General features: G+C 41.9%; 1 protein-coding gene across 2 annotated transcripts in view; it reads left to right on the top strand.

The window, feature by feature from the left end:
- LOC103154427 (spermatid perinuclear RNA-binding protein-like) overlaps window positions 1-12,696 on the top strand; it is a 57,410-nt gene that overhangs the window by 6,623 nt on the left and 38,091 nt on the right. For both annotated transcript variants that reach the window (XM_007575704.2, XM_007575705.2), the window contains exons 2-4: window positions 7,665-7,797; window positions 10,874-11,094; window positions 11,224-11,389. In XM_007575704.2, the coding sequence (XP_007575766.1) occupies window positions 7,795-7,797; window positions 10,874-11,094; window positions 11,224-11,389 (390 nt within the window). In that variant the 5' untranslated portion in view covers window positions 7,665-7,794. The remainder of the gene's footprint in view (window positions 1-7,664; window positions 7,798-10,873; window positions 11,095-11,223; window positions 11,390-12,696) is intronic.

Here is a 12,696-nt window from a genome sequence, read left to right as displayed (position 1 = left end):
TGCTGCTTTCAGGCGCTGCTGGAAACTCACTTCAGGTTTCGCTTTGCTCTGATTGGCCAAAAGAAGTACGAGGTGATTTACTCAAACACACACTCTGAGGTGTGTGTGTGTGTGTGTGTGTGTGTGTGTGGGTGTGTGTGTGTGTGTGTGTGTGTGTGTGAGTAGTGATGATGGTAAAGTTACAGTCATAACCTGATGGAGCAGAAACCTGTTTTTATTTCACTGTTTCTGAAGGAAACGGGAAATTCAGCCAGTTTAATGTTGACAGTGATGGAGATTCTGCATCTATCAGGTATTTTTACCTGCACTGCAGAAACGTAAATAATTCCTTAATATCAATGAAAATCTATTTGTTCCACAGGCAGATTATTACATGAGTTTCTCTAGATCTCGCTGAGACATCAGTCCTCTAATCCTGGAGATTCTTCAGGTGAAAGAAGTTCGACTTTGTAAATGAAATAATCTACCAGTGGAACTTTTTCATCAGCATTTAGGAATTATTGACTTAAAACAAGCTCTTATATCTGGAATGTTACTTGAAGTTAGCTTTGTCTTATTTCTAGTGTACTATGATATTTGCACCAGAAACCAGACCGACACACTTTGGTAAAGTTAAGAGGTTTTTGCAGTTCGTCCTGCTGGTCGGCTCAGCTAATCGACTCAGATTCTCCAGGTGTGAACAAACATTTCCTGTGGTTTTATGTTGCATTAAGTTTAGTTTGTAAATGTGATTTTTTTTTTGGCTTGGATTCACATGAACAGAAATAATAGCAGCATTAATGAAATGTAAATGTAACCTGGTGTTTCTGGAACATCCCTGTGCGGATCAGGAAGTTCTTCCCAAAAACAGGAAGTTCCTGTTAAATCTCCAACCTTACCTGAGTTACTGAAAATAAGAGGTTAAATATTTAAATTTCAGCAACTCTTTCAAACTAAATCCATCAGTACATTTGACTTAACTTCATGTCCCTCCCCATGTTTTACCCACCCTGCTTTAGTTTCACCCTGGGACGAGCGATTTGAATGTTTTCTGGCCGTTTGCACGAAGCGCAGCCATTAATGCATTACTGAAGGTCTAATCCTGCTGAGAAAATAACTCTAAAGCTGCTGTTTCATAACCACACACACACGCACACACACACACGCACCATAATGGCGTCACACAGCTGTACTTCCTAAATCTATTGAAGGGCAGACTTCCTGCGGTGCGGCTGCTGGATTACGCAGGTTAATCTGGGTTAGAGACCTGGATGAGGAGTATCTGCTGGTTTCTGTTGGATGTTTGTTGGAAAGTTGGGTTTATATTAGCGGAGAGCTAACAGACATAAATCTCATTCAGACTGAAACTCTGAACCTGATACGAACATCCTGGAGTTTTAATAACTGAAGGAAATATGAGATCTGTGAACCTGAAAACAAAGCTGATTAATTCATATCGTGACATTTTTCACAAACTGACGGAAGCAGCAGAAATGCAACTTCTTCTAAGATGAGGAAGGATTTGCTTAAATGTTTTGATTTATTCTGTTTTTCAGTTGCTACAGTTTTATCTGCTCAGCCTCTGAAAGAATAAAACTGGAAAGAAAATATTCCATTAGAAAATTACCTTCACAGAAACGATTCACTTCTGGTTCCAATTTATTACATTTAGGATTTAAATTTCCTCATTTAATAATAAATTTAAGGAAGCAGAAATTTACTAAATGGCTATAAATTAATAATTTACAACAGTGTGCAGAGATCTTAGGATCAGTTTTGTTCATTTGCAGAAATAAACAAAATTTTACATGAAAACACCTTTATGCTCTCAGAAAAGAGTAAAGCTATATATTTTTATTTATTTTATTTTTTTTTTAGATTTTTTTAAAACATCCGCCGTCTTTCTGATGAACTCGGCGCCGTTTTTCATGAACTGTTTGATTAATTGGAAGATAATCAGTGAATTCAACCCATTTTTTCATTGGAGTCACAGAAGGACAGAATGATGGATTCCTCTGAGTTTCACATCATTTTAACTCCAACATATTGATGGAGTTTTCCACAATAGACACATTTATACGCGTCACTGCAGGAGAAAACGGATCTAATTAATGACGGCTCAGTCCCAGAGAGGTTCTGAAGCAGAAAGATGAAAATGAGATCTTCAGGTTTCTCCAGCTGAACTTTACCTGTTCAGAACCACCAGCATCGTATCTTCAGACTTTAATCCAAAAGATATATAAAAATATCACTGCTTGTTCTTTAAAAGTATTTTTGTGCCATCGGGTGTCCATGAAGTCTGAGGAATTGAAATGTTTAACTTATAATTGAAACTCACTCTGATCCAGGATTTCAGCTTCTTAAAGGTGATAAACTAATTGTAGGATTTTCCACTCAAACTCAGTTTTACCACCTTCTGTTTGTCCCAAAACGCCTCCATGGGCCTGACCCCAGTGCATGCTGGGAGCTGACTGGTGTTTGTCTTAAACACCGACCCAGCCTGCCTGCCTGACTGATGCGTTCATGTCGCCATGCCGACGGTGGCTTCCTGATGCAGCTGCCATTGCTGCCGAACTCGTCCGTCTGTGGAGGTCAGAGAGTCGGTCGACTGGTGAAATGTTCTGCTGCAGCGAGTCATGATGTTCAGAGTTACTGTCCCTGCTCTGAAATGCATCATGGTCCACCAGCGCCCACACAGATCGTCCCAGAGGTGGAGAACAGCTGCAGGGAGGCGACTGCAGCTGACCGGCCTCTGGTTCCTCCTCAGTGTCAGACGACGACATGTGGAGGGAAAATATGGTGAGGAAATAATCAGGAGCAGTGGAGAACACTTTAGTTATCGATTAATCAATAGATTAATCAATCACATCAAAAAATTGGCACATTCTGCAGATTTTTCTTTTTAGCCATTTTTATGCAATGTTAGAAATACAAAAAATTATGGAAATAATTAAATTCCTTTTTTAAATGATCAGATATTTTATTGTCTAAGATGTCTTTCCTTCAGTGATTCCTGTTCATTGTAAATAACAGCAACACCTGCAGCTGAAAACACAAAAACTTACCAAGTATTTTTGGTCTGTAGTTCTGAGTGCAAATGTCTTCTTGATGCACTTTAAACAAGACAAAAATAACTGACAAGTAACTTAACACAAATAAGTAGGAGCCTATTTTAAGTCAATAATTCCTTAATACTGAATAAAATATTCTGCTTCCGTTGGTTGGCTGTTTCACTGATGAGATGTTAAAACCAAGCCGACCCATTAGGTTGGACTCTTTCATTTTTCTCTCGGCGCCATCAGAACCTTTTGGTCCTGAAGTTTCACCTTCTGGTGACGCCGTCTCCGTCTGCAGGAGAGCAACTTGATTATCTGCTGCGTCGCCACCTACTGCTGCTCATCCCTCAGATAACAGGATGTAGAGGTTATGTTGATCATTAAAATCCACATCATTAGCAAACAAGCCATCAGTGGTGTGTGTGTGTGTGTGTGTTCAACCCGCCCACGCTGTTGCTGTGCAGAAGTGACACAAATCCTCCTCTGCTCAAAATCTAATTTATTTATCAGAATGCAGATAAATTGTCTGCTGTTAGAAGAACAACATTCAGGTTTCTCCTGATCCATCGTTGGCATCATGGCTGCTCTGCTGCAGCGCTGGGAGAAACAGGCCTAATAAAAGCAGAGGTACAAACTGCTTCCTGACTTTCCTCCCAGGTGTGAGGAAGTGTGTCATCCCCAGCCTTTGGTTCAGCCTCGGAGAGCTGCTGCCTTTTGTTGTCGGATCAAATGTTAGGAATGCTTTGTATGACAGAACAGTTTCTACCTTCCCACCTCGGCTGCTGAAAGCTCACAGGAGGAATTATTTGAAGTGCTGTGAGAACATAAAAGCCTCCACATGAAAGTTTCCGGCAGTAAAACCGGCCTAATAAACACGAGCCAAAATAAAACGAGGCTGAGGACAGCAGGAGGATCCAGGGCCTGAACACCTGCAGGGGGACCGGCTGGACGCTCCTGTCCATTTAGTCTGACCTGTGACTCTGACTCTGGTTCTGCTGTGGGAAGCTGTTTGTCTGAAAGCATCATTCACTGATAACAGAGTCTTTAAGGTCACAATACCTTCATGTTTTACTCACCGTCTCAGAAAGCTTTAGGCCTCCTGGCTGCTGTTCTTCTGGGTCCTGCAGGTGTTTGTGCAGATTTAGAAAGCAGCTCATTATTTTCATTTCTAACAAACTTTAAGTTCCTGAGTGAGAGATTCTCAGCTGGTAACGGACGTCTCTCTGCCTCGGTTAAAGCAGGGCTGGGCAATGCATCAGCAACTATATATCAATATGTCACACATCAGAACGAACTGGACATATTTACAAGTTTAATCATGTAAACTTGTAAATGTGCATATTTACAAATCTCATCTGTCTGCAGAGTGTGTGTGTGCAGAGTGTGTGTGCAGTGTGTGTGTGTGCAGCGAGTGTGTGGCTCAGATTACATGCGATTCACCCGGTTCTTGATAAAACTGTAACCTTCATTACTACAGAATGAAATAACTGGAATAAAAAAATATCTTCTGGACTCTGCTGTCCAACCAGAGCTCAGGATCCTTGGTTCTGATTCGGATTCTGTCGGGTCACTGAGTCAGAAGCCATTTGGTTTTTGTTTTTTTAGGTAAGTGATGTTTCTTAACTTAAACGTCTGCTGTCTGAAGCTGGATTAAATTAGATTATTCATGCTTCACTGCATCTGGTTTTGATTATTTTAAGTCTTTTTACGTGTTTGAATAAAAACGATGTTGATCTCCACTGATGGTTCAAAATGAGTCTGACTGACTTTTAGTTAGTTTTAGATGGTCGGATATTTTGAATTTCCTGTTTTTGTTTTATTTTCTGTGTTTTTGTGCCTGTTTTTGTCTCCAAGCCTTTCTGGTTTCTGACCTGTGAAAGTTGCTTCACAGGTCAGGCAACTTTCTAAAGTTTGTGTTTTTGTTTTATTTTCTGTGTTTTTGTCTCCAAGCCTTTCTGGTTCCTGACCTGTGAAAGTTGCTTCATAAACTAAAGTTTGTGTTTTTGTTCTTCTCTTATTAAAAACCAACAGCAGCGATTTGTTTTCTAACGAGCGCCACAGCTCAACAACTGGGAACCTAATTTGGCCTCAGTGTCTAATTGCTGCTCTTCAGCTTAATGATAATAGTTTAGTTGAATAAGATGAAATGATTTCTCGGTCTTTTCTCGTATGGTGGGCGTTCTGAGGTCCTGCTGCAACGTTCCTTCATGTGAAGCTTATGCAAATAAACCCGGGTCTCTGGGAGCTGTTTCCATCCTCCCTGGGTTTTAAAGCAGGTTGGCTCCATGGTCAGAGACTATTTTCATGCAGAGGAAATAAAAAGCCTCTTTCCTACCTGCTCTCTCCCTCCTGTCCTGTTATTTTTTCTGTTCTTTAATCAGCGTTGTCTTTTCGCCACATGCTGAGCTCACCATCTGCCGCTGCTGTCAGCGTCCTCAGAAAGTCATCGCTGTTTTCCTGATTATCTGGTTTAATCGCCTCGAGATGCAAGGTTAGCAGGGAAAGCGGCTCACATGAGGTCCAATAAAACCTCAGGCAGCGGTAAAGTAAATCCACTTGACCTTCAGTGTCTGGCCTGAACTTATGGTAGATATGAAAACATCAAAGCTCTGCTGCATTATAAGACATTCTGTATTTCTGTTGCTATGTCAACTTTTAGCTTCATGTTCTCAGTTTTTTAGGCTTGCAGAGGTAACAGCTGAGCCAGCAGCTAAACGTTTTCCTGCCACGATGCTCTTCGTCCTGCGTTCAGGCTGTTTGAACACCTGACAGTCCAGTTTACTGGTTTGATTGGGACCAGAACATTTGTTCCATCTCGGCTGCTGTTTCTCTTTCTCTGCTCTGAGTCAAACCAACCAAACCTTTGGAAAACCTTTAAAACATCATTAGTTGGAATTTATTGACTTCACATTAAATCAGAATCTAATCATGACAAGAAATTTATCATGATAAACAACAAACAGTAAACAATGTAATAAATGCATCCAGCAGGTTTTAAAATCTGCATCCGTCCGTCCATCCATCCATCCATCCATCCATCCATCCATCCATCCATCTCACTTTCTTGTTTTTATTCTTTTTCTTCTAACCTTTTTTCCTTTGTTTTTTGTGCTTTTTTGTTTTTTCCAATCCTGGAGTGTTTTTTCTTTTTCTCTTCCATTGTTGCTTTTTCTTTTTTCTGTTATTTTTTTTCTTGCTTCATCTTTCTTTTTCTGACTAGTTTTCTTTTTTCTTGCCTACTTGTTTTTTTCTGTCCTCCTTCCCTCGCTCCCTCCCTCCTCTCTCCTCTATGAATGAATGAATGATTTGGTGCCATGGCAACAGATCCAGAAGGAATCCCAGTCATCCCTCTCTCCAGCAGCATCCTCCAGCTCATTCTGGGGCCTCCCAGTTCATTGCCAGTCCAGACTGGTTTCCTCCCAGTGGGATGTGTCTGGCAGCATCGTGATCAGAAGTTGACTAAACATCCAACAGATCGATGCATCTTTCCCAGCAGTAACTGGTTTGGAAATGTTTGGAAACTCTTAGTTTGTTTCTGCAGAAAATGTTTGGTGAATACAGAGATGAAATCATTCTGAATGTCTGCCTTTCCTCTTTTCTCTCTTTCTCATCGGTGCTGCCATCACTCTGTGACCTTTACATTTATTACATTAGCATGAAAATGCAACTTTATAGCACTTGGAATGTATTATCCAATAATTATTGCAGACGGCTCTTTGCAGTATGAATATAGAGGAGATTTACTGCAGCCTTGGTTCTTCTACATTGTTCAGCTGCTGGTTTCCGTCAGAGAGGAATAAAGACGACGAGCCCGCAGCATGACAGACCCTCCACTGTGTTTAACAAATTAATTTCAATTAATTTGTTAATTTAATTAATTAAATTAACAAATTAATTTTGATTAATTTGTTAATTTAATTAATTAATTTAATTAATTAATTAAATTAATTAATAATTAATTTCACAACAGATTTAACTGTTTGAAACGAGAGTTAAATCTGAGAAAATGAGAAGAAGGCAGGGAATAATTTCTCTGTTAATAAATGTACCAACCTTTCTGAGAGTTAATTTAATTATGAATAATTGAACATGATACAAACCACGAGTCTTCATCTTTCCTTTACACTCTGATCTGATCCATTTTGGATTATTTTATTTTGTGCTTCATATTTGAATAGAACTGCCAACCAGGTCCGTCTAAATGAGGGTGAACTGGATCAAATTAAACAGAAGGTCTGTCTTCCTTCTTCACACGGTGAGATTTAAAATTATCAGCTGAATTTAAAACCAGACATAAAAAAATCTCAGGTTTCAGGTCCAAACCACATGAACTGGTTTCACTCACCAACATTCAGACGCCAACAGGAAATCTCAGAACCAGCTGACAGAACCCGTCAGCTGGACGGGTTCTGTCAGAATCTGTGAGGTTCTGCAGTTTGATCCAGGAAACAGACAACAGGAAGCTGGAGGTTTAATATGAGTGAGCAGCTTCACAGTGAGCTGTAAATCCTGGATCATCTGCACCAAACGGTCCAAAACCAAAGATCAGAGTTACGTCACCGTGGCAACCGATACGACCCATGACCTGTCGGTTTCTGACGCCCATGTTTGGTGTGTTTTCCTCCACAGTGGGTCCTGAGAGGCTGAGGAGTGGGAGGCGTTGGACTGCATGAGGAGGCCGAGCGACGGGACGCTGGTCCTCCTAGTCCTCAGCTAGGCCCCGCCCCCATTGACCCTTGACCCCCCACACTGCCCTGACATGGTGAGACCCTGTGTTTACTGGGTGAATCAGTGGTAGAAATCCCAGTTTGTCCCAGTCTCCAGTGGTTTCTGATCACCAGCTGCGTTTCCATTATAAATGTGTGTAAAATCTTTGTCTATATTCTGCTAAATTCACCATTGCTGCGTTTTTATTAGATAAAACATGAAATTAAAATAAGCTCCTCCTCCTTCCTGTCGTCTTCTTCATTTCTGATAGTAGTAACATCAACGGTTGTTGATCATGAACCAAAAATGTTTTTCCATTGCAGTTTTACTAAACACATCTATTTGAATACAGCTGGAAAACGCCTCATCTGGCGCAAAAACATTTTGTTGAAAAACGACAACTTTTCAACATTGGGGTGTTTCCAGTGAGCAAATTTATTTTTTTAAATTTTAATTTGCACAATTGTATGGTTCGTGGAGATGCAGCTACTAAGTCCGATATATGTCAAATGACATCAACATTTACTGTCTTGAAATTGGCACTGGTCTCTTTAAGAATCTCCTGCTCTTTCTGAAGCTCCACCTTCAGGAAGTCATCCCAACATGGCTCCTCTACTAACCCCTGAAGAACTTTTTTACCAGCGTCTTTCTGAGCAACAGCTCCTATAATGAGCTCCGCTGTTCCACCAGGTGTTTGCTAATTGCTGCTGGCTAGTCTGAAGGAGCTGAGTGTTGGGGGAAGATACTCTGTCAAGTCCAAAAAGGACCAAAAGTGTCTCAGAAGGCGGATTGATGGTTCTGATTTGATCGCAGATCAAAAGTTTTGTTGCAAATCGTCAACAGGGCATCAAAAAGATTCAAGTTATCTGCCAAGAAGAAGCTAGTGTGAAGCTAGCAGAAAGCCGTCATCTTCCTGAACTTCAGCCTGCCTGCAGCTAGGGGGCGTTTTGTTCTTTCATCTGGAACAATCTCACCCTGAAAACATCAATAACGTCTTTCTGCTTCTCACTGAAAACTGTTCTGTCGTCTGTCTTCCTCTGGAGGTTTTTAACAGGGAAACCAAATGTTAAAGCAGTTTTCTCTGCTCTGAGTGTCACGTTAAAGTAAATGTCAGCTACAGGCAAACTGAGGATGTAATTAATTAAGTCAGTGAGCGTCGTCTAACTCCTCCATCCTGCAGGTAGCGGCCTTGATGGAACAAATGGCTCCGATCCAGAATCCATGTTAACGTCTTAATCTTTCATCTAAGCGCCGTTAATGTTTAGTTTTCTGGGTTATGGCTGTCGACACGACCCTCGCTCTCCTTCGCCCCTGGCAGCTCAGAGATTAGCTGGGCTGTGATGGACGACCTCACAACTCCCCTCACAACCACCATGAATTATTAACGCGCCGTCATAAATAATGTGCCGTAATGAGGAGCGCTTACAGGCTGCGGGGGGTGGAGGGGGGATGCAGTTTAACAGGAAGAGAAGATGGAGCGAGGCGGAGCGAGGCGGAGCGGCGACCTTGGACCTGATGGCCGGTAGATGGAGGAGCTCCAGCAGAAAAAACCCGACATCCCGGTTCGCTCTGCAGCAGAGAGAGGACAGCTCAGTGATGTCACAGAGGTCAAAGTTGAGCAGCTGAAGCTGAATCAGGGCCATGATGCTCAGACCTGCTGCAGCTCAGGATGCTTCAGGTGTTTCTGTTATTTCTGACACCAGAGTTAAAGCTGCAGTTTGTAAATTTTATAAAAAAAATTTTTTTACATATTTGTTAAAACTGCTATCATGTTGTGATCATTTAATATGAGACAGAAAAAATCTGATCTCATCCTCCTCCTTGAGCTGCTGTTAAAGAAATGCACCAAAAACAGCCAATCAGAGCCAGTGGGAGGGCCTTAGCGCTGTCAGTCAGACTTGGGTACACGCTGCTAAATGTGCCAAGACTGATTGGCTCTGATTAGTTTATCGACTTATTACAATCATTATAGACAGATAATGAAAGAATTAAATTGTCTTTAAAAACTCTGAAATGTTGGGATTAAACTCAGAAATGACCAAACGTCGAAAATTTTAAACTTTTGAAACTCAACTTTCTAGATAATTTGAGAATAATTTAAAATTCCTAGCAATTTTTTTATTTGTCAAATTTCCTTGTTTTCTAGAAATTTTCTGAGATCTCAAAATTTTAGATTTTTTTGTCAGAAGTTTACTACATTTTTTTCTTTCTACAATGCGCAGTTTGGCTGTTTCTGACTGAGTGTATTTCTGCAGTTATTAATGGGAGAACCGGGACAAGGCAGAGGAGCTTCATTTTTTTCCCCACAGGTTATATGATGTATACTTTCACAACATAAAGAGAATTTTAACAAATATGAAAAGATAATTTTTATAAGAGCATCTTTAAAGAGTCCAGGTTTTTATCTGTTAGGACAGCTTCCTGCTGTAAGTGGAGACTAATCATCTGTGTGATGCTTTGCTTTGATGATCTGCTGCTGATAATTCCTCTCTGCAGCATAAAACCCAAAGTTCTGCTGGTTCTGTGCTGATGACCTTTGCAGCGTGGCGTCCAGCCGGGCTGGAAGTGGAAACACTCCTGGAAATGAGCGTCATGGAGGGAAAATGCCACTTCACTTAACGACTAAAAAACATCAACATATGAGCGTTTATATGGCCGCCGTCCTCATCATTCACATCAGCAGAGCTCATCTTCTTCTATGGTGGCTGTAACTCTGCTGCAGATCCTGGATTTATGTCTGCAGTTTTTAATCAGAGGTGCAGAACCAGCTCAGCTCAATAAAACTGGATCGTTTGTTTTCCTCAGAAAGGCAGCAGCTGTAATTAAAACAGCTGTCTAACTCGTCTGCCTCGGTGTTTTACACATGTGGGCGGTTGGGCGATGAAGGTTTGATTACAGCGAAGCTGCAACTAACAATTACTGTAGTCATTGATTTAATGTATTGATTATTCTAACAATTATCGATTAATTGGATTTAGAAAAACATCAATGGATCACATCGCTGAACTGTGTCTTTCTGGTTTTAAGCTGTTTATTTGGTTTATATATGTATAAAAGTGTCTCCAGTGATAAATGAATGATCTCCATGGTAACCTCCAGCTGCTGTGCTTTCTCTCTCTTCTCGCCCTCAGAGGTCGTTCCGGTCGTTTGCGAACGACGACCGCCATGTTATGGCCAAACACGCCGGCGTCTACCCGGCGCCGGAGCAGCTGGAGGCCGTCCAGGCGCTGGTGTCCACCACAGAGGGAGCTCTGAAGAAGGTCTCTGACTGGATGGACGGCCTGAAGGACTCGCCAGGGAAGACGGCCAGCTGTGATGATGATGAGGAGGAGGAAGACGCCGCTGAGACGGAGTGAGTCTGATTATGGGCCGGTGTTACACACTCAGTGGGTTCACCGTAGAAACGGTGACCCTGTGCAGATGTAGAGGGGATGTTGGCGCTGTGAGTAATCGGGCGCCGGCCGCCCTTCCTCTGCCTCAGCCCAGCTGGAGCGCCGGTTCTGTGCGGGGTGACCCGGGTCGGCCTGCTGGCCAAAGGTCTGCTGATCAGAGGCGACTTGGAGCTGGAGCTGGTGCTGATGTGCCGACCCAAACCCACCAAGCTGCTGCTGTACACCGTCAGCGCCAACCTGCCCCTGCAGATCCAGGTACGGAACCATCAGCACGCCCGCCCCTTTAAGACGGGCAGGACCCGCCTTAAAGGGGCGGCGTCATGTTAAATCCACTTTACATCATGTTATAATGTTATTTCTTCATCTAAAACAAACCTGGAGTGTTACTTTGATTCTTTCAAACATGCTTGAGAAATCCCTTAATCTCCATGGCAACCGTTCAGCTGTGCAAAACGCCTGGATGGACCAAGCTCCGCCTTCGAGACGCAGCTCCTCCTCCAAGCTGCAGAGCCTCCACCTCACAGAGCAGCTTTCACAACTCGGCTCCTTCAGACTAGCCAGCAGCAATCAGCAAAAATAATAAATTAAGAAATGCTGTATGAAGCTCAAATATCATTAATAAAAAAACTGCATCAGTCCAATTCTAGCTGCTGCCCAAAGATCTGATTTATATTTTTTCTGTCAGCTTTAATAAATGTGGATATTGCTAGAGGATGGGTTGTTGTGGTGTTAAAAAAAACGGTAAAAATAGCCCACAGCATCACTGTTTTCATCAGCATTTCTTTGTTGAAGGTTTTTTAGGCAGTAAAAGATCAGAGAACAAAGTGTGGAAAAACCTGAGGTCAGGGGTCAAGCTGCGTTTCCTAAGTGTGTCGCAGCAAACGGTGACTTCACCTCCAGAGAGTCGCTGTGCTGTGATCCATCCCAGAACCCAGAGGATCAGTCTGGATCCGCCGTTCAGAGGCTGGAGGATTTCCTCCGTTAATTACTCACCACAGCTTCTTCATCAGCAGAGGAAACTGTGTGAGGATCTCATTTCCTGCCGCTAACTGCAGCCTGACAGGCCTGATGGATGGAGCCGATTTTACTTGACAGAGGCTGCAGATGAAACGTTCAGATGGAAATGAGACGGAGCGCCGAGCTGGCAGGAAGCTGCAGACAACACGGCTCTGCTGCCGCTTACTTCCTGTTCATGTCGTCATTTAAATCAGTGCAAAAGAAGGAATTAAATTTTCTTTATTTTATATTACTGATTCATCACCTTCCTCCTGATAAAGCTTTGGAAAGCCACAGAAAATCCCATTGAAATGTACAACAGATTTAGGAACACTGGGAAAAATACTTCAGGAAAAATAAAATAAATTATACAAAATATACAAATAAAAAAACCCATTATTTTCAGATTTCAGCAGGATCAGATGTATTTTCGTAATTCCAATTTGCTCAGTTTTACAGTGAATAGAAACGCAGCTACTCGACTGACATACTTATTATTTTTGAATGTTTCTTTTCTGCATCGTTTTTTTTTTTTCACTTTGACACCAAAAATGACTGAAACATCT

This window comes from Poecilia formosa, unplaced genomic scaffold (genome assembly GCF_000485575.1).
Source record: "Poecilia formosa unplaced genomic scaffold, Poecilia_formosa-5.1.2 Scaffold386, whole genome shotgun sequence".
Taxonomy (NCBI): Eukaryota; Metazoa; Chordata; class Actinopteri; order Cyprinodontiformes; family Poeciliidae; genus Poecilia; species Poecilia formosa.
Note: the sequence above shows the minus strand (reverse complement) of the source record. Positions and strands in the feature narration are given on the sequence as shown.